Source organism: Aulonocara sp. 'chitande type north' Nkhata Bay, linkage group LG18 (assembly GCF_057382095.1).
Source record: "Aulonocara sp. 'chitande type north' Nkhata Bay isolate Kocher_YH1m ecotype deep benthic linkage group LG18, A_spYH_male_GT1.1, whole genome shotgun sequence".
Lineage (NCBI taxonomy): Eukaryota > Metazoa > Chordata > Actinopteri > Cichliformes > Cichlidae > Aulonocara > Aulonocara sp. 'chitande type north' Nkhata Bay.
In genome coordinates this window covers 6726152-6744538 of record NC_141361.1, presented here as the reverse complement: position 1 = coordinate 6744538, position 18387 = coordinate 6726152, and the positions used below count along the sequence as shown (strand labels likewise).

At 42.1% G+C, this 18387-nt stretch overlaps 2 protein-coding genes across 2 annotated transcripts; both read left to right on the top strand.

The window, feature by feature from the left end:
* Positions 1-721: 721 nt before the first annotated feature.
* LOC147307876 (tripartite motif-containing protein 16-like) lies at positions 722-3279 on the top strand. The gene has a single exon (XM_086273022.1). It carries the CDS (start codon positions 957-959, stop codon positions 2616-2618), a length of 1662 nt encoding a protein of 553 aa, XP_086129148.1. The 5' UTR covers positions 722-956; the 3' UTR covers positions 2619-3279.
* A 6592-nt stretch (positions 3280-9871) lies between these two features.
* LOC147307875 (uncharacterized) lies at positions 9872-12213 on the top strand. Its single transcript, XM_086273023.1, has one exon. It carries the CDS (start codon positions 10555-10557, stop codon positions 12211-12213), a length of 1659 nt encoding a protein of 552 aa, XP_086129149.1. The 5' UTR covers positions 9872-10554.
* Positions 12214-18387: the final 6174 nt, after the last annotated feature.

Here is an 18387-nt window from a genome sequence, read left to right as displayed (position 1 = left end):
AGTTCTATAAAACTGTGGATGATTCAAAGTGCTGCTATAACTGCACAACAAAACTGCAGTGAGAAAAGCTTTGGATGTTCAGTTTAGTTATAATGACAGTTAAACAACTAAAATACTCGATTAAGTAGGTGAGAAAAAGTTACATTTACTGGATCAGTTTAAGACCAAAATACATTTGAATGAATTACTGACATGGACACTTTGTGAAAAATTACTAAACAGTTCAGGCAAAATTTTACTAAAACCTTGAATTAAACTTGAAAGTTTTCATTTCAAGCACATCTTGATGTTTTCATTGAAAATCCACAGTGACTGTGCGCACAGGAAAGACTACAAAATAATGTTTGTTTGTTTGTTTGTTTTTGTAAACACTGTGGAGCGATCTGCATTTGTTGTTGCTAAATTTAAATATTTGTTACTATTTAATGATCATAATCTCATTTGAACATAGGTTTGATTTAGTGGAGTCAGTTGTTCCCATGCATCATTCTGTAAGTGTGAGAATGAACTAAGATTAGAAAATGTCAAAATATAAAGTTTGATTTATTTTTATTCATCACAGCATCCTAAACTTTGCTGAACTTTTTGAAATATAAAATGAACTCGCTGAGTGTTGATGTCACATTTCAAATATCCAAGTAAAGTTAAACTATTAACCTTTAACTGGGTCAGACTTGTTACTGCATGATGTAACCAAACATACCACACCCTGCATCATGTGATTGGCTCTTGGTCGCTCTGTAAGAATATTTCTTTAGTGCCTCCCTTCACAGATGTGTCTGTATCAGGATGGGTCTAAACAACATGGTGTAAATGCAGTTGCTGGTGAGCCTCATTTCCTGTAGGAGGTGAACAAGAGCAGAGATCTGTTTCCCTTCAGAGCACAGAGGTTGTTTCTGTTCAGAGGAAGTGAAACTGTCTGACAGTCACTGAGAGACGGTGAAACGGCACAGCACATGAATCAAATGGATCAAACAAAATTCTGCTGTTCAGTCTGTTTGGATCTACTGAAGGATCCGGTGGCTATTCCCTGTGGACACAGCTACTGCATGAACTGTATTAAAAGCTTCTGGGATGAAGAGGAAGAGAAGAAAATCTACAGCTGCCCTCAGTGCCGGAGGACTTTCACAGCGAGGCCTGTCCTGGAGAAAAACACCATGTTAGCAGATTTAGTGGAGGAGCTGAAGAAGACTGGACTCCAAGCTGCTCCTGCTGATCACTGCTATGCTGGACCTGAAGATGTGGCCTGTGATGTCTGCACTGGGAGAAAAATGAAAGCCTTCAAGTCCTGTTTAGTCTGTCTGGCATCTTACTGTGAGAAACACCTTCAGCCTCATTATGATTCACCTACATTCAAGAAACACAAGCTGGTGGAGCCCTCCAAGAAGCTCCAGGAGAACATCTGCTCTCGTCATGATGAGGTGATGAAGATGTTGTGCCGTACTGATCAGCAGAGTATCTGTTATCTCTGCTCTGTGGATGAACATAAAGGCCACGACACAGTCTCAGCTGCAGCAGAAAGGACTGAGAGGCAGAGAGAGCTGGAGGTGAGTCGACAAAACATCCAGCAGAGAATCCAGGACAGAGAGAAAGATGTGAAGCTGCTTCAACAGGAGGTGGAGGCCATCAATCAGTCTGCTGATCAAACAGTGGAGCACAGTGAGAAGATCTTCACTGAGCTGATCCATCTCATCCAGAAAAGAAGCTCTGATGTGAAGCAGCAGATCAGATCCCAGCAGGAAACTGAAGTGAGTCGAGTCAAAGAGCTTCAGGAGAAGCTGGAGCAGGAGATCACTGAGCTGAAGAGGAAAGATGCTGAGCTGAAGCAGCTCTCACACACAGAGGATCACATCCAGTTTCTACACAACTACCCCTCACTGTCAGCACTCAGTGAGTCTACAGACTCATCCAGCATCAATATCCGTCCTCTGAGCTACTTTGAGGATGTGACAGCAGCTGTGTCAGAGGTCAGAGATAAACTACAGGACATTCTGAGAGAGCAATGGACAAACATCTCACTGACAGTCACTGAAGTGGATGTTTTACTGTCACAACCAGAGCCAAAGACCAGAGCTGGATTCTTAAAATATTCATGTGAAATCACACTGGATCCAAACACAGCATACAAATGGCTGTTATTATCAGAGGGGAACAGAAAAGTAACAGCAGTGGATCAACAACAGTCTTATTCTGATCATCCAGACAGATTCACTGGATGGTGGCAGGTCCTGAGTAGAGAGAGTCTGACTGGACGTTGTTACTGGGAGGTGGAGTGGAGAGGGGAACAAGTTTATGTAGCAGTCGCATACAAGAATATCAGCAGAAAAGGATTATGTGATGAATGTAAATTTGGACATAATGACAAATCTTGGTCATTAGAGTGTTACAACAACAGTTATACATTTTTGTACAACAACATCCAAACTCGTGTCTCAGGTCCTCGTTCCTCCAGAGTAGGAGTGTACCTGGATCACAGAGCAGGTATTTTGTCCTTCTACAGCGTCTCTGAAACCATGACTCTCCTCCACAGAGTCCAGACCACATTCACTCAGCCGCTCTATGCTGGAATTTGGCTTTGGCGAACTGGAGACACTGCTGAGTTGATTAAGCTCAAATAGACTGAAGTCTTTCATATTGTGGGTTTAAATCTGTATTTTAGTTTCATTTTATTTTCTCTCCATCATTTCTGCACAGAGATCAGCTGTCAGTCAAACATTATGGGTACCTCCACATCTTCTAGTTGTTCTCTTGATGTTTCTGAGTTTTTAAAGGAGATCTTTCCTGTGACTGTTTATGGAGGCTATCACTGCTCATCATCATTTTGATTTACTAAAATATTTCTCCACATGAAAATGTAAACTTCTCTATCCTCTAAATGTTTCTGGAATATTTGTATTGAACAATGTCGACATTTCTCTTTATGAGTATGGCAGACCATGTGTGTGTGTTTGTTTTTGTCAAAATCATCAAACAAATGAGGAAAAACTGTGATTTTAATGAATGAATTCATATATTGTGTTGATGTTTTATTGTGTGAATAAACTGGAAGGTTTGACTATAAATCAAACTTTGAACAAAGTCTTTTCTTCTGTCTTCATTCCAGGATCTCACTCAAATCTGATGCAGAAAATATGAAACTAATCTGAGAGAATAACTGAAGCAGTTTTCCTCCTGAAGCATCACAAAGTTCAGAGTTCATGTTTAGAGCAGAAGATTCAGCAGTCGCTCTGTGACCTTTCAACTTTCTTCACTAAAACAGCTTCATTACAGAGAAACAAGTCACATTTTCTTCATGTTCTTAAGTCCTTTCAAATGTTTTAATGGTCCTTGAATGCAGCATCAGTGTCGCAGGTTTAAAAGGTCACTTTCTGTTGTGTTCAAAGATTTCCTTCAGATATGGTCTTTAATCAGTAAAGCCAGTGATACAGCAGTGTCATTAGCTGTGTTATTGGCACCAGGCTGTGTTTATGTATGTGCTTAATTCTGTCTGAGGATGTCTTCAGCATGAAATGATCATTTGCTCAGCTGCTGTGTCTCATCTCTTATCAGACATTGGTTGGAACAGAGTTTTGTTGCTGACCATCTGACAAGAGGGTGAAGAAAAGCTTCAGGCTTCATTTGGACACTACGTTGGACAGAAGTCTCCACAAAAATGACTCAGAAACACAAATATTATTAATGAAAGTCCAAATGTCAAAAAGGGGTCATACATGATCCTGAGAAATGTCCTTGAACATTTGAACATGAGTCAGAGGGTTGTCAGGTTTCTACACTGCATCGTGGCATCAAGCCTGAGATGTCTGTGGAAACAAGTATGGAGGACACAAATGCACAGACGCAGTCGAGCTGTTTACTGCTGATGAGGAAGGAAAATAGTCTGTTGGATATTAAAGCAGCATTTATTAGAGTAAGAACAGATACTTGTGTCCTTCATTTGATCCCCGTCAATTTACAGAAGACTTAAGGACCCTTTGACTTCTAACATACAGCTGCATGTTTACAATTTTATTATTGATTTATTTATTTCTAGCAAAGCGAGACTTTACTGATTAAAGACATATAATCAGACATATTGCTGTTACTCTCTGAAAAAGACTCACATAAAGCAGATTTATCACAAGCAAACATCAAGACACATCCTTCATGGCTTAAAGTTGCAGTGGGACTCTTTCACCATCTGGTGGTTGTACAATTTTCTCTTGTCTCTTATTTGTTGTGTGTGATCAGGACAATTCTGGAGAAGATGAGCCTGCAGGGGAAAGTCACCCCCTGCAGGCCAGAAGGAAATGAGATATCTTAAAAATACAAAGTATGTATGTGTGATATCAAGAAGATAATCCTTAAGAACACAAGTTAATAAATGCAATTACTAAGAGTTGTTGTGTTGTATTGATTTGCTTCCTGTCCTAATTCCCTCTCTCCCTGAGGACACTCCAGGGCCATTTATGCACACAAATCAGTTACAGGATCAAATGAATAATAGAAAATAAACAGAAATAGAAAATGTTCTTCTATAAGTTTCACAGAGATTTGGTTTACATATTTTATATAATATAGTAAATGTGCATGAATGACCAGCAATCATTCAGTCACTGCGACATTTCTGGGTCCATTTTAAAGTTGTCACGCTTTGGCGCTAGCGACCGGAAAAACACAGAAGTGAGTGCAGACTTTACTGAAGAGTAGAAGACTGTCCAATTTCACAGCAGCCTTCGAAGGACCCGCCTTATGTGGACCGGGTAGGTCAGGTCCTTCGAAGCATGATACCCTTGAATTTGGACACAGCCCCAGAGAACATGACTGGGGAAACATGGATCACATGACAGGAAGAGCAACAGAAGGAAACATGAGGGAAGCAAGAACTCACAACAAAGACAATCACAGCCACACAGAGGGAGACACAGAGGGCAAAGACACAAGGGGGGAAATACTAACTAATACACATCTAAACAGGGACAACCTCGGCACTAGAGAATCAACTTAACCAAAGACGACTTAAACATGAAACATAATACAAAATGACATCAAAACACAAGAAAACTGAAAACGCTGCGTCAATGATCCAGGATCGTGACAGGTTTGAGGCCTCAGTGTTGTCACTGCAGTAGATCAAGCAGTCAATATAATAATCCTGACATGTTTGTATAGTTGCATGTAGATCAAGTGTAAGCATACCACAGGTTATTATTTATTTATTATTTGCTACTACATATGTCATATTAGCTAAACTGACATAAGATTTGTTGCCAAGAAGCATTTTTACAACAAACAAATAAATGACCAGACACAACTTTCCTTACATTTCATACAAAGTTTTGATGGTTTTCCATGTTTTTGTTTGTTTGTTTCAGAAATACTAGAACATGGATTCTCCTTTATCGAGCTATTTCACTGCTAACCTCTAAATCCTCTCATCTCCAGAAACCCTGGATGGATGGATGTTAAGACATTATTACTTTATTGCAACAGCAGAGACTCCAGCCAAACTGATCATTTCATCAGAGCACATTTTTAACTTTTCAGTGGTTGTTTGTTTTGGGGAACTGAGCAGCAGTTAGCCTGGGAAATAGCTAGCAACACTAGATTTAAGGAGATAGCAGCATAACTAAAGGCTGCTTTAGCATCACTGCCCTTTTTATTTAAAAATAAAGTTTTATACCCTATATCTTAAAAGTGGCGTTTGGCCTCAATTATGATCTCTGGACCTGAACTCCACGTAAGACTGAATGATGAATAATTCAACATAACACTGGATGAGAGAAAATAAGGCATGCACCCTGGCAAAATAAAAACACAATGAAAGTGAAAAAAAGTGAAAATGAAAAGTGTTGGTTGTTTGTAAATGATGTGGTACTTGCATAGGTCCTGTCTACTCACAGCACTTTCTGCTACATGTCTCATGTACCCAGTCACACACGTTCATGCAGCACTTCTATCTGTGCCTGAGGGCTTTAGCCAACATTCACACACGCTGATGGACTTGGGGTTCAGTGTCTTGTCCAAGGATACTTTGGCATGTGGACTGGAGGAAACTGTGGACCAATCCACTGACCCTGTGACTGGTACCAATTGTACCACCTGAACCACAGCTGGGACAAGATTAAAGCTGCTTAATAAAAGAAAACAGCAAGAGCAAAAAATAAAGAACACTTGGGAAAGTCCGAATAGAGATAACATGTGTTCACTGCTTGAGCCGCAATCTACTAGCTAACCTGAGTGAAGGAAAAGATTTGTCACGATTAACCTCTAAAGTTGGCAGCTCCTTGTAATGAATCATTTGACATTTCCATTTACTGCCAGTCTTTAGTGACTGAAACACTAACATTTGAAATTGGCTGTCAGAATTCACAGTTATGTTCTGCAGCAGATTTTAATCAAACTTCATGCAGCCTGGCGGGTGTTCATCGGCCTTCCTGGTGATTTAATTGGCCAGCACCTTAGCGTGCAAGGTGAATACAGCATGAATCACACAGGCTGCCATAAACAAAGTTACGCCCAAGACACATATTTGAAATTAAAATCAGCTGAGGACCTCGGTGCTGCTGCATACAAACCTCCACACCACATTATACACCTGAACACCACAGGGCTCATCAAACCTGTCACGATGAGCCAGACGACTGAAAATATGTTGTTTTTCTTTCTGGAATTTATTTTTTACTTACGGATTGATGTTCTTTAAGTAAGTTTAAAACTATTTAAGAGATTTTTTTTTACAAATCATTATCAATTCAATTCAGTTTTATTGATATTGCACCAAATGACAACTACAGTTGCCTCAATGCCTTTTCTATTGTAAAGTAAAGAACCTACAATAATACAGAAAACAGAGAAAACACCAACAATCATATGACCTTTATGAGCAAGTGCTTTGGTGACAGTGCTGCTGGGTTTTAATACAGTGAGCCTATAAAAAGGTGTCTGTCTCTGTCATTTCCCATAAATGACTCTTTTTATCTTTAATCTCTTTTTTGTGCTACAATCAGAAAGCGGTAAAATATACTTAATAAAGTATAAATAACTTTTTTCATGCAGCTGTACTTAAAGTAAAAAAGAAAAGAACGTGACCCAGTTTGGGAAGTTACTTTTGTCGAGGAGGGAAATTATTTTACTGCTATTGTTAAATAATTGTCATTGCATTAATAATATAATCTGCAGCATGGATATTGCATTCCAAGGTTTAAACAGTGTCTCTTTCAGAAAGACTGAGTTGCAGGCTGACAGGAAGTTGTATGCAGAAGTGAAAGCAGGAAGTTATTTTGAGCCGCAGGCTAAGACGAGGCTTTAACAATGTAACAGATAGCTTTAAGAAGGCCTTAAGCAGCTATGACTATTTTATACACAATGCATATCTGTGCTTATTAAAGAGTTGGAGCTCGGTCAATTAATTGGGGGTCGGAAGCTTTGTTCGGCGCGATGTTCGGACAATCTATTGTGCAAGTGACTTGGAGCCATAGAAGGAATTGCAATACATGCTTACAAAACACTTATATATCAGATCATTTTATATTAAGGTTTTAGTAGAGGTTCTTGATTAAAACATTTATTTAGTAGAAGACATACACATAGTCTCAGTGAGCTTCTGGTCTGGTAAAAGGTCAGAAGTGCAACAGGTGAATTGAGAAAGAGCATTTGAGGACGAGACACAGACAGTAGGTGAAGAGGTGACACAAAGAGCATGTGAGGTCAACACACACACACACACACACACACACACTTTAAGTTAGATTTATTTAGAGGAGAGGTTAGTTATGTTTGGCTGTAACTGCAAAATTGTCTTGGTAAAAGAGGAACCGTTTCTTGGTGTCTCGGCAAGAAAGAGGAACAAGACAAGAACTGAAAGGTAGACAGGAAGGGCTAGCCATGAAAATAGAAGATGATTTTCTAGGTGAAAAGTCATGATGATGTTGATCTGATCTATGTATAAAATGTATCTGTGACGCATGAAGGGGCGTCAGTAAACAAACCCTGATGCTATAAAATATCTGTTCATGCTTTGATTAAGTCGAAGACTACTTCCTGTCTGCGTACAGAGTTGTCTTCCCACGCGTGTATTCATTAAAATCATCGTTTGACTTCACCCGGCCGGATCGGTGTGGTTATTCTTCGATCACCTCTTGTACCCTTCCTCAATATTGAATCTTAACATTTGGGGGCTTCGTCCGGTTATTGAGGAGGGAGAGTTGGAGGTTTGGACGGAGAAATCCGGGGTCTTAGGTGGTCTGACGGGCAGACATGAATTCCAGTGGTCTAAGTGAGTGGGCATAAGCCGGCTTATCCAAAAGGTAAGGCACTACCTGTTGAATTATTTCCAAAGTGTGCCGAATTGGATATGATAAAATTTAAGTCTACTCACTGAAGTTACTGGTGGATGTCTGTTTTGATTTTGATGAAAATCTCATGAGTTGAAGCAGTTAGAGTTCTGCTAAGAAGAAATGAAAGTAGTTAAGAGTCTGATAAGAAAAGTTTAAATACTGGGTTGAAGTCCCAAAGAAATTGAGTTAGAGTCTCAAGTAGTTTGGTAGGGAATTGGTTATTGTGTTGGTTAGAGTCCAAATTTGGTCATAAGAGTGGACCTGAGCGGTCATTTTGTGAGTTGGAGTCTCCATTTGACCACTAGGTTGCACCTGCTTCAGTTATACACTTGTTTCGGGTGTTGATTGTTGTTTCAAAGTATTATAAATTATTCTAGAACGGCAGTTCGAGTCTGCTAGGAAGCGCAGAGCCCGGAGGTTACGCTCCCTCCTTGTCGTGGACGCGCGACATTGACCTCTCGGCGAAGAGGGTTAGTTCAGTGTGGTTTAGCTGTGGGGTACAGGGCATCCCGGAATTAAGCTAGGAGTTAGAGTCTCCTTACCGTTTGCAACGGTATCTGCGCTTTTTTGGCCAGCAGAAGTGGACTTCGGGCGTGTAACTTTAACCTAAAACTTCAAAAAGTTTGGGTTGGTTGACGCTTTTAAATTGAGTTAGGGATTTTAGAAATGAGGCCAGAAACAGTTAAAGTCTTGATACTGGTTAATTGATCGCAAAAAACTCAGGGAGTTTATCGGTTAAACTGTTATGTTAAATTTGTCGAAATTCGATAGGTGTTAAAAGGTTTAAAATCTGTGCAGTTGTAAATATAAGACGTCTCTGTAATAAAAAGATCTCTGTGGGTCGAGTCAGCAATGCACTGACTGCCTGCTGCTATTCTTAGATGAAGAGTGTGTGTGCATGCAAATGAGGCAGCTGATGCAGAGCGCATGAGAGGACTATGCTTTCGGTTTTGTGTGTCATTCAGCTCTATAACTATTGTTTGCAAATGTGGATAAATGTCTGCAATTAAAATGCTGGCTTAGTAAATAATAACATTGTGAATATATGAATGGTGACAGCGTTTCAAAATAGAATATAAGAATTGTTTGTGTTTAAAACCAACGTTTAGGTAAAGAAGATTTAAGGTGGATTTGAAGGCATAAACAAAAAATAAAAGGGTTACAGTCTGCAAGGGTTGTTAATTCATGAGCTGACTGGATGCAGAGTAAGTGGAGTGGTCATCCTGAGAGGATTGAATGATGCTCTAACTCTGTGGTCAAGTCAGACATAGGCTTTAAGCAACCATGAGCCACTAATAAGCGTGACAAATTAATGAGTATGTGTAAATTGAACTTGTTAAATAGCTTTGATAGGAGTAACTCAATGAGCACGCAATAAAGTGGACTTTTTAGGGGCAGTTTATCACTGACACCATAAAAAGCAACTTAATTAGTAGTTCAATAACAAATTGTAAAGATAACCTTTGTTATTTGATAAGAGAGAGAAAATTCAGGTTACATATAGTGAATAAATAAGGAAATGTTAATCTCTGCGTCATTCCACACTGAAATTTCAATTGTAGGGGATCATTTGGAGGTGAATTGTGTAGGACACGGGGAGACAGAAGAATCTCCCCATGAGTTTTCGGTGTGCATAGAAATTGAGGAGGCTGAACTGGAAGCCTGCCTGGGTCGTTGTTTTTGTTTATTTGAGGGTCTGCTGGAAGTTTGTGAAAACGACCACCTTGATATGTGGGAGCCTTCTCGGGCAGCGATTTTTTGTTAAACCTGTGGCAGGCTGTGCAACATGGAGAAAGCTTTGACATAATGTCATAAAGGTGATTTCTTGGTTTTAGATTTATTAGTACGGGATGCTTGAGGGTGTGTTGCTGTAAAGTATATAAGGGACGCGCAGCGCCGTTAATGGGTTTAAAATAAATGAAAAAACACTAATCCGAGGAACTATTGGAGAGGTAAGTATACGGAGGTGAGCGCGTTGCGCATAAGGGTTGCTGGTGTCATATATTAACACTTTGAGGGCGAATAATTTTGATTGAGTGTCAACGCTTGAGAACGCGAGGACAGCGTCTAAAGTGCTGGGTTAAACTTTGTGTATCACCGAGCAGGGGAAGAGGAGCCAGTGGTTGCGAGAACAGCGAGACGAAGACTGAAACCGAAAGTTAAGCGTGTCTGGGTGACCTAGACCAAGAAGGTGGAGTCGACCAACGCCATTGGAAGAGGTAAGTCTGTGTTTCAGAGAATGGCTGACAGCTCGGGTGCGACACCTAGTGGGAAAAGGGGATGCAAACCTCTGAAGGATCAGCTTGAACAGCTTAAGAAAGCTATTCGTTTGGCTTCACCTGGAGTATTAAAATCAGCAGAGAAAGAGTGCCAAGCGATGGAGGTTGAGGTAAGTAAACCTATTACATCCCAACAGAAAGGGCTGGGTGATAAAATACCTCTGAGCTTGGTGTTAAAAACTGAAGGAGAAGTGTATGGACAAATGCATGAGGCCCTACGTGCGTCCATAGAGGCATTAACGGCATTGGAGGTTATAAAGCAGAGAGTAATGCAGGGAGGGCCAGAAGAGGAGAATGAAGACCGTGCGACGTCATCAGAAGAAGAAGACGATGAGGAGGACGAAGATGGAGGAGCTGAACCTCAACCAAGTACAAGCCTAATTTTGAGGAAAAGAAGTGTGAAGAGAGACCAAGCACAGAGACGGCCCATATTTAAGAGCTCAAAGGGGAAAGGAAAGTTGAGGAAGAGTAGAAGAGTGAGTTTTGAACAAGGAGCTCCTGACCCTGGTTTAAATCTGCCTCTAATAGTAGGTCCAGAGAACGAACCAGTTTATCGCGCCTATAAGGTGAGAGATTTGGAAGCATTGGTTAAACAACTTCCACCAATAACCAAGGGAGAACATTGGGAAGGAGAAGAATTAGCGCTGGGCGACTTTCGCGCCTTGGCCGGACGTTGTATGCTGGGTGGTGGGTTAGCAGATGTAGAGCAGATAGCTCAAACAACCAGATATGCAAATGACCTACAATACCATGAGGTGCAGAATGACTTAGCAGATGCAGTCCGGGAGAAGTACCCAACTCCTAACTCTGGAGCCATTCCAAAAATTATTTGGGATCCCAAAAAGAAACCCAGAGAGTGTTTAGCTAAAGCAAAGGAACAATGGTTGTTAGAAACAGGAATACATCCGGGGAAGGAGGGTGAAAGTAGAGCGTGGTTTCGTTCGGCAGTGCTGGCAGGGCTGCCCAACCAGGTTGCAGTTGACTTGGAAAAGAACCCAGATTTTGCCGTTGCAGACTCGGTGCAGTGGGAGAGACATGTGACCCACAGACTTCAGCAGGAACAGGATTTGACGAACAAACAAAAGAAAGAGTTAGATGAAGCACAGGCGCAGCTGCTTAGGCTGCAGCTGGGTGAGGCTCGCGAAAAATATAATGCGAAGAAAAAAGAACCGAAAGAACTAAATAAGACTATAATGGTGGCAAGGCCTCAGCCAGATCCTGTGCCTGACTGGCCAGATCAGGATCCGGGTCTCTACCCTGATGACCGTTGGCCCGCCAATGCACCAAGGCAGCGTCAACCCGTAGGGAATTGGGGGACCGGTGGACCGCAGAGAGGGCGTGGTGGATCCGTGAGGGGAGGACAAAGGGCTCGGAATCCGGGGAATCCTGGCAGTGTGTCTTGGACTGGCTGTTACAGCTGTGGAGCAGAAGGACACTGGTCCCGAGAATGCCCTGAATCGCAGCGAAATTATCAGAGGCGAGGCTATCAACCCCAGGCACGAGGAGGCCCAAGACAAAGAGTTGCTTACAGGGGAGCACATCAAGCTCCAAACCCGAATGCAGCACCAGCCCCCCAGTACCCAGTAGCCGACTGGGGCTGGGAGGGGGAGCAATACTGACGGAGCCCGGAGAAACCGAACAGCGTGGGAACGGCAGAACCCATGCTGTCGATGACCGCGGAAGGCACTGAATTGCCCTTCCTGGTGGATACTGGAGCAACATACTCAACATTGAAAGACACACCAGACAGTGCAACACTCTCCTGTCACACAGTTAATGTGGTAGGCTTTTCCGGGATTCCAATGACACTGCCATTGACGGATCCAGCATTGACAAAGCTGGGAAAACAGACTTTGAAGCACCAATATGTGGTGTCCTCACAGGTGCCTGGAAAATCTCATGGGCAGGGACCTGCTTGTGAAACTGGGATCACCTTCAAAGACTCAATATTTAGTCCAGAACTCTGAACAACCCACTGCCGAAATCTACTGGGGGAGGCTAGTGGAAGAAGGCATTCTGAGACATTATCAGCTGTGGAAACCCTGGATAATGAGCCTGGCCGTCTATTCCCCCCGCGAGATCCTTTCCACGTTACACTCTTTTATGATAGGGAAGATAACGATATCTATCGGGAACAGTTCCAGTCTGATCTTGAGGGACAGACGTGGAATGTGCAGACACATAACATTTATGTTGGACCAGAAGGTGTGGCCGCGGCTGTGAAATTTACTGAGGAACAACTGCCTTGGTACAATGTGGGAGAGGATTCAACCCCTCACATTACATTGGCGGTCCACGAGGGTCATGGGCCAAGAGATCTGGGACCAATGGTCAAGCGGGCGCTGGACAACGCATGCTGGCAAAGCACCCAAATTCCAAATGTCTGGTATGCACCAAAATGTAAAATATATCGCATAACTTGTTTGTCCAACGATGCAGTGATCTTAGAACATAAAGAAATCTCCAGAATACATGGCAGGGAAAGAATGGATCATCCTGATGCAGTAGCTGAGCTCTCAAAATTGCCTGGTACTTTGTGGTCCGCAGGGCCCACAGATGTAGGTCTAGCTAACTGTTCGCCTGTCCTGTTCCAGCTGAAGTCTGACATACCATTTCACATGTATTGACCTAGCGAATGCATTCTTTTGTCTCCCACTGCACGAGTCACTCAGAGACATTTTCTCATTCACATACAGAGGCCGCAAATTTAGGTACACACGCCTACCACAAGGCTTTGCACTCTCACCAGGAATTTTTAATCAGGTGTTGAAAGAGGCATTGTCCCCATGTCAACTGCCAGGGGGCTGTACATTAATAGAGTATGTTGATGATCTTCTTATTGCAGCCCCGTCAGCAGCGGCCTGTACGGTAGCATTGCTCGTGGTGTTGAACAGATTGGCGGAGTGTGGCTTCAAAGTGAGCAAAGAAAAACTGCAGTTGGTCCGGCCAGAGGTAACATTCCTGGGCCGGGTGATCGCACACAGATCAGTGGGGTTAATGAACACACACAGAGACCAAATTCTGACACATCCAAAACCAAGAACTGTGAAGGAGTTGCTTTCCTTTCTTGGCTTGACAGGTTACAGCAGGCAGTTCATTCCGAACTATGCGGGTAAAACGGCCCCTTTAAGGGACCTGATCAAGAAAGTTGGTGTTCGAAATCTGAAGGCTGAATTGCCTTGGACGCCGGACACAGAGACAGCGTTCATTTCACTAAAACAGGATTTGTCAAGAGCCACAGATCTGGCCACACCTAACTATGATGAGGCATTTTATCTTGATGTTTCAGAAACAAAGGGAGTTGTGAATGGTGTGTTGTTTCAGAAAAAAGGGGGAGGTAGGGATGTACTTATGTATGTTAGCATAAGATTAAATTCAACAGAAGCAAGGCATCCCACATGCACACAACACGCAGCAGGAGTAGCAAAGATAATTCAGAAAACAGCACATATAGTGAGGGAACACCCACTGAAAGTGCTTACTACACACAGTGTAGTGGCCTATGTGAACTCACAGGCATTCACAATGACTCCACTGACGCAACAAAGGTTCAGCAAAATTTTAGAGGCGCCAAATTTGATATTCACACATGAAGGAATAAATATGGCAGACCTAATGGGGTCAGGAGAACCACATGACTGTATTAAGAAAGCCCAAGTTGAAGGAAAAATCAGGGAAGACCTAAAGGCAGAGCCCATACTTGGAGCTGAGGATTGGTTCACAGATGGATGCTGCCACAGAGATGAAGAAGGATTGAAAGCGGGCTATGCAGTAGTCTGTAGAGTAGGAACTGAGTTTCAGGTGAAAGAAGCAGGAAAAATTGAGGGACAACAGTCGGCCCAGAGAGCTGAAGTGATAGCCCTAACTTGAGCCTTGAGGTTGGCTAAAAACATGAGAGTGAACATCTACACTGACTCAGCATATGCGTTTGGAGCAGCTCATGTGGAACTGGCTCAGTGGAAGAGAGCCGGGTTCAGGACGGCCACTAATGCACCCATCTGTCACAAAAAGGAAATGGAGGAACTGGAAAAGGCCCTGGAGGACCCAGACGAGGTAAGTATTATAAAATGCAAAGGCCACTCACAAGCAGACAGTATGGTGGCAAGAGGAAATCAGAAAGCTGACGAAGCCGCAAAGGAAGCAGCGGGCTACAAAGGACAGAGACAACTGGTGCAGGTAACCCCAGAAGAGGAGGTTAGCACTAACAGCATGGAAGAAGTTAGACAGGCTCAGGAGGAGACATCCCCAGAGGAAAAGGGGGTGTGGGAAAACAAAGGAGCCTGGCAAGATGGCGGTTTGTGGAGGGGGCCAGATGGGCGTCCCGCTTTAACGGCCAAAATGGCGGAACAAAAGGTGAATGAGGCTCACGGGCTTGGTCACGTGGGAGTGAAACAGATGGAGAGAAATTTGTGCCGATGGTGGCATCCTGATTTGAGAAGGATGATACTGGAAAAGGCCAGAACGTGCCTAATTTGTGGGGCACACAACCCAAAGCCAGCAGTAAAACCTGAAGCTGGTAAGTTTCTCATGCCAGGAAGGCCAGGAGAAGAGGTCGTGATTGATTATACCGACATGATTGATACAGGCCCAGGTGGGGTGAGGTATTTGTTGGTGTGTGTGGATGTTCTGACTGGATGGCCCGAAGCATGGGCGACCAAATGTGAAGATGCGAAAAGTGTGATTAAGTGCTTAACCAATCATTACATTCCAAGGCATGGGTTTCCCAAGAGAATTAGATCAGACAATGGTACTCACTTCAAGAATAAAGATTTGCACGAGGTAGAGAGGATGTTGGGAGTGCAACATAAGTTCGGGACGGGCTATCATCCTCAATCTCAAGGAAAGGTAGAGAGGATGAACCTAAATTTGAAAAACAAGTTGGCTAAAATTTGTGCGCAGACAGGGCTAAATTGGGTCGCAGCCCTGCCCATTGCTTTGATGACCATAAGATGTTTATGATGATGTTAACTTTGTATTTCAGGTGCAGTTATAACTATTTTATACATATTGCATTTTGTGCTTTTAAAGGAGTTGTGGCTCAAATTTGTCTCTGGAGGGTCACGAGCCTTTGGCTAGCGCTATGATTAGCCAATCTACTGTGAGGATAATATGAGTTCATGAAGGATTGCACACGCTTACAGACACAGAGTTAAGAAACACACATGACAGTATTGATTCCAGGCAAAAGGCCCTAAATTCATTTAGCTTTTAACTGAACTTAAAGAAGGACCAAAGAGGAAGGAAAGCATATATTTTGGTTAAGTCTGATACATTAGAATTAGAAGGTATTGTTACATTAAGGGAGCAAAATGAAATAAAAAGGTTATACCAAAACAGGTGATAACATAGGAAATGTGAGGTTTTAAAATGAAGTTAGTGTTAACACATAGGAGTTGTTTCAAGGCAGCATTTAGCTATGATGAAATGTATACAGGAGTAATTGCTTATATGCTTAAACTTAATTGATTAAAGTGGTTGTTTTCTTTTGGAGTAGATTAACTTGCAGCAGCGACAACTTGTGCACAGGATGTTGATGATCAGATAAGGGAAAGTAGAGCGAGCAACTGGACGTGAAACCAGCGCTTAAAGAATTTTAAAGTGATGAGTAACGTTGAAGAGTATACATAAATACAAGTCAATAAGTTAAGAAGATAATTAGGATCAGGCTTTTGATTAAAGAGTCCCAGATAGGATAAGTTAGGGAGATGCAGGAAAGGTGTTTTGTTTCTTTTGCAGAAGATCGATCTCGGCGACCACAGGAGGGGCGAGGATCCTGGAGATCTCGAGGTTCGAGACCACCAGAGAAGGGTCTGCGTGAGGACACAATGTATTGTGACCTCTGGTGTTCCAGAGGTCAAAAGAGGGAGTGTCGAGGAGGGAAATTATTTTACTGCTATTGTTAAATAATTGTCATTGCATTAATAATATAATCTGCAGCATGGATATTGCATTCCAAGGTTTAAACAGTGTCTCTTTCAGAAAGACTGAGTTGCAGGCTGACAGGAAGTTGTATGCAGAAGTGAAAGCAGGAAGTTATTTTGAGCCGCAGGCTAAGACGAGGCTTTAACAATGTAACAGATAGCTTTAAGAAGGCCTTAAGCAGCTATGACTATTTTATACACAATGCATATCTGTGCTTATTAAAGAGTTGGAGCTCGGTCAATTAATTGGGGGTCGGAAGCTTTGTTCGGCGCGATGTTCGGACAATCTATTGTGCAAGTGACTTGGAGCCATAGAAGGAATTGCAATACATGCTTACAAAACACTTATATATCAGATCATTTTATATTAAGGTTTTAGTAGAGGTTCTTGATTAAAACATTTATTTAGTAGAAGACATACACATAGTCTCAGTGAGCTTCTGGTCTGGTAAAAGGTCAGAAGTGCAACAGGTGAATTGAGAAAGAGCATTTGAGGACGAGACACAGACAGTAGGTGAAGAGGTGACACAAAGAGCATGTGAGGTCAACACACACACACACACACACACACACACTTTAAGTTAGATTTATTTAGAGGAGAGGTTAGTTATGTTTGGCTGTAACTGCAAAATTGTCTTGGTAAAAGAGGAACCGTTTCTTGGTGTCTCGGCAAGAAAGAGGAACAAGACAAGAACTGAAAGGTAGACAGGAAGGGCTAGCCATGAAAATAGAAGATGATTTTCTAGGTGAAAAGTCATGATGATGTTGATCTGATCTATGTATAAAATGTATCTGTGACGCATGAAGGGGCGTCAGTAAACAAACCCTGATGCTATAAAATATCTGTTCATGCTTTGATTAAGTCGAAGACTACTTCCTGTCTGCGTACAGAGTTGTCTTCCCACGCGTGTATTCATTAAAATCATCGTTTGACTTCACCCGGCCGGATCGGTGTGGTTATTCTTCGATCACCTCTTGTACCCTTCCTCAATATTGAATCTTAACACTTTCTCAATAAAACTTTATCACTGAGTATTAAAAGTTTTGAGGCAGAAGTTGAGGAGACTTTTGCACATCCCCATGCTGCTGCTGTGAGCGCTTCATTTGATCAGATGTAGCTTTAACATGACCGTGCCTCTGCAGACAGCTGCAGCTCAACGTCTGCAGGTTTATGGAAAATAAAGGCGTTTACGGCAACAGTTGCTTTAGATCGCGCCTGTCGCATCCAACAAAAAGTCAGCGCCTTTAGCTACAATTAAAGGAAATTTAATCCATCAGCAGGCTTTTGAGAAGCAGCTCAGAGCAGATGAGAAATGTACCGTAGCTGGAGACGACTCAGTGCCTGCTCAGTTTTATGAAACAAATCTTCAGTCTTTCAGTTCCTGCTGAGGACTCCAGAGGTATAAACATCTGTTTTGTTTCCTGGAGCTCAAAGAGTTTGTCAGAGTCAGAAGCCACAGACTACAGACGAGCTCTTTTCTCCTCCAGTCCTATCAGCACATCTCCAGTTTAAAGCTTATACATGAAAATGGAAAGTATTTACTTAAATCCACCTGCTCTGTCAAACTCAGTTCATTCAATAAAGACAAAAACATCAGAATAACTCAAATGATTATGAGATGAATCAGTTAATTTACAGCCAGAAAATTAATCTGCCTCAATTTTAATGACTGAGTTTTTTGTTTGAATAGTTTTGAATAGTTTTTCTCTATTTCTGCTTCCTCAAATCACTAAAGCTTTTCTTTAGTGCTTTGCTTCATTGTGCATGTTGGAGTGTGTACTGCACTGAAGGTTGGATGAAAAAGATCAGTTCCTTAGACCAGCCGGTGAAGTGATTAATTGAGAAAATAAAGAGCATCCATCCATCTTCAT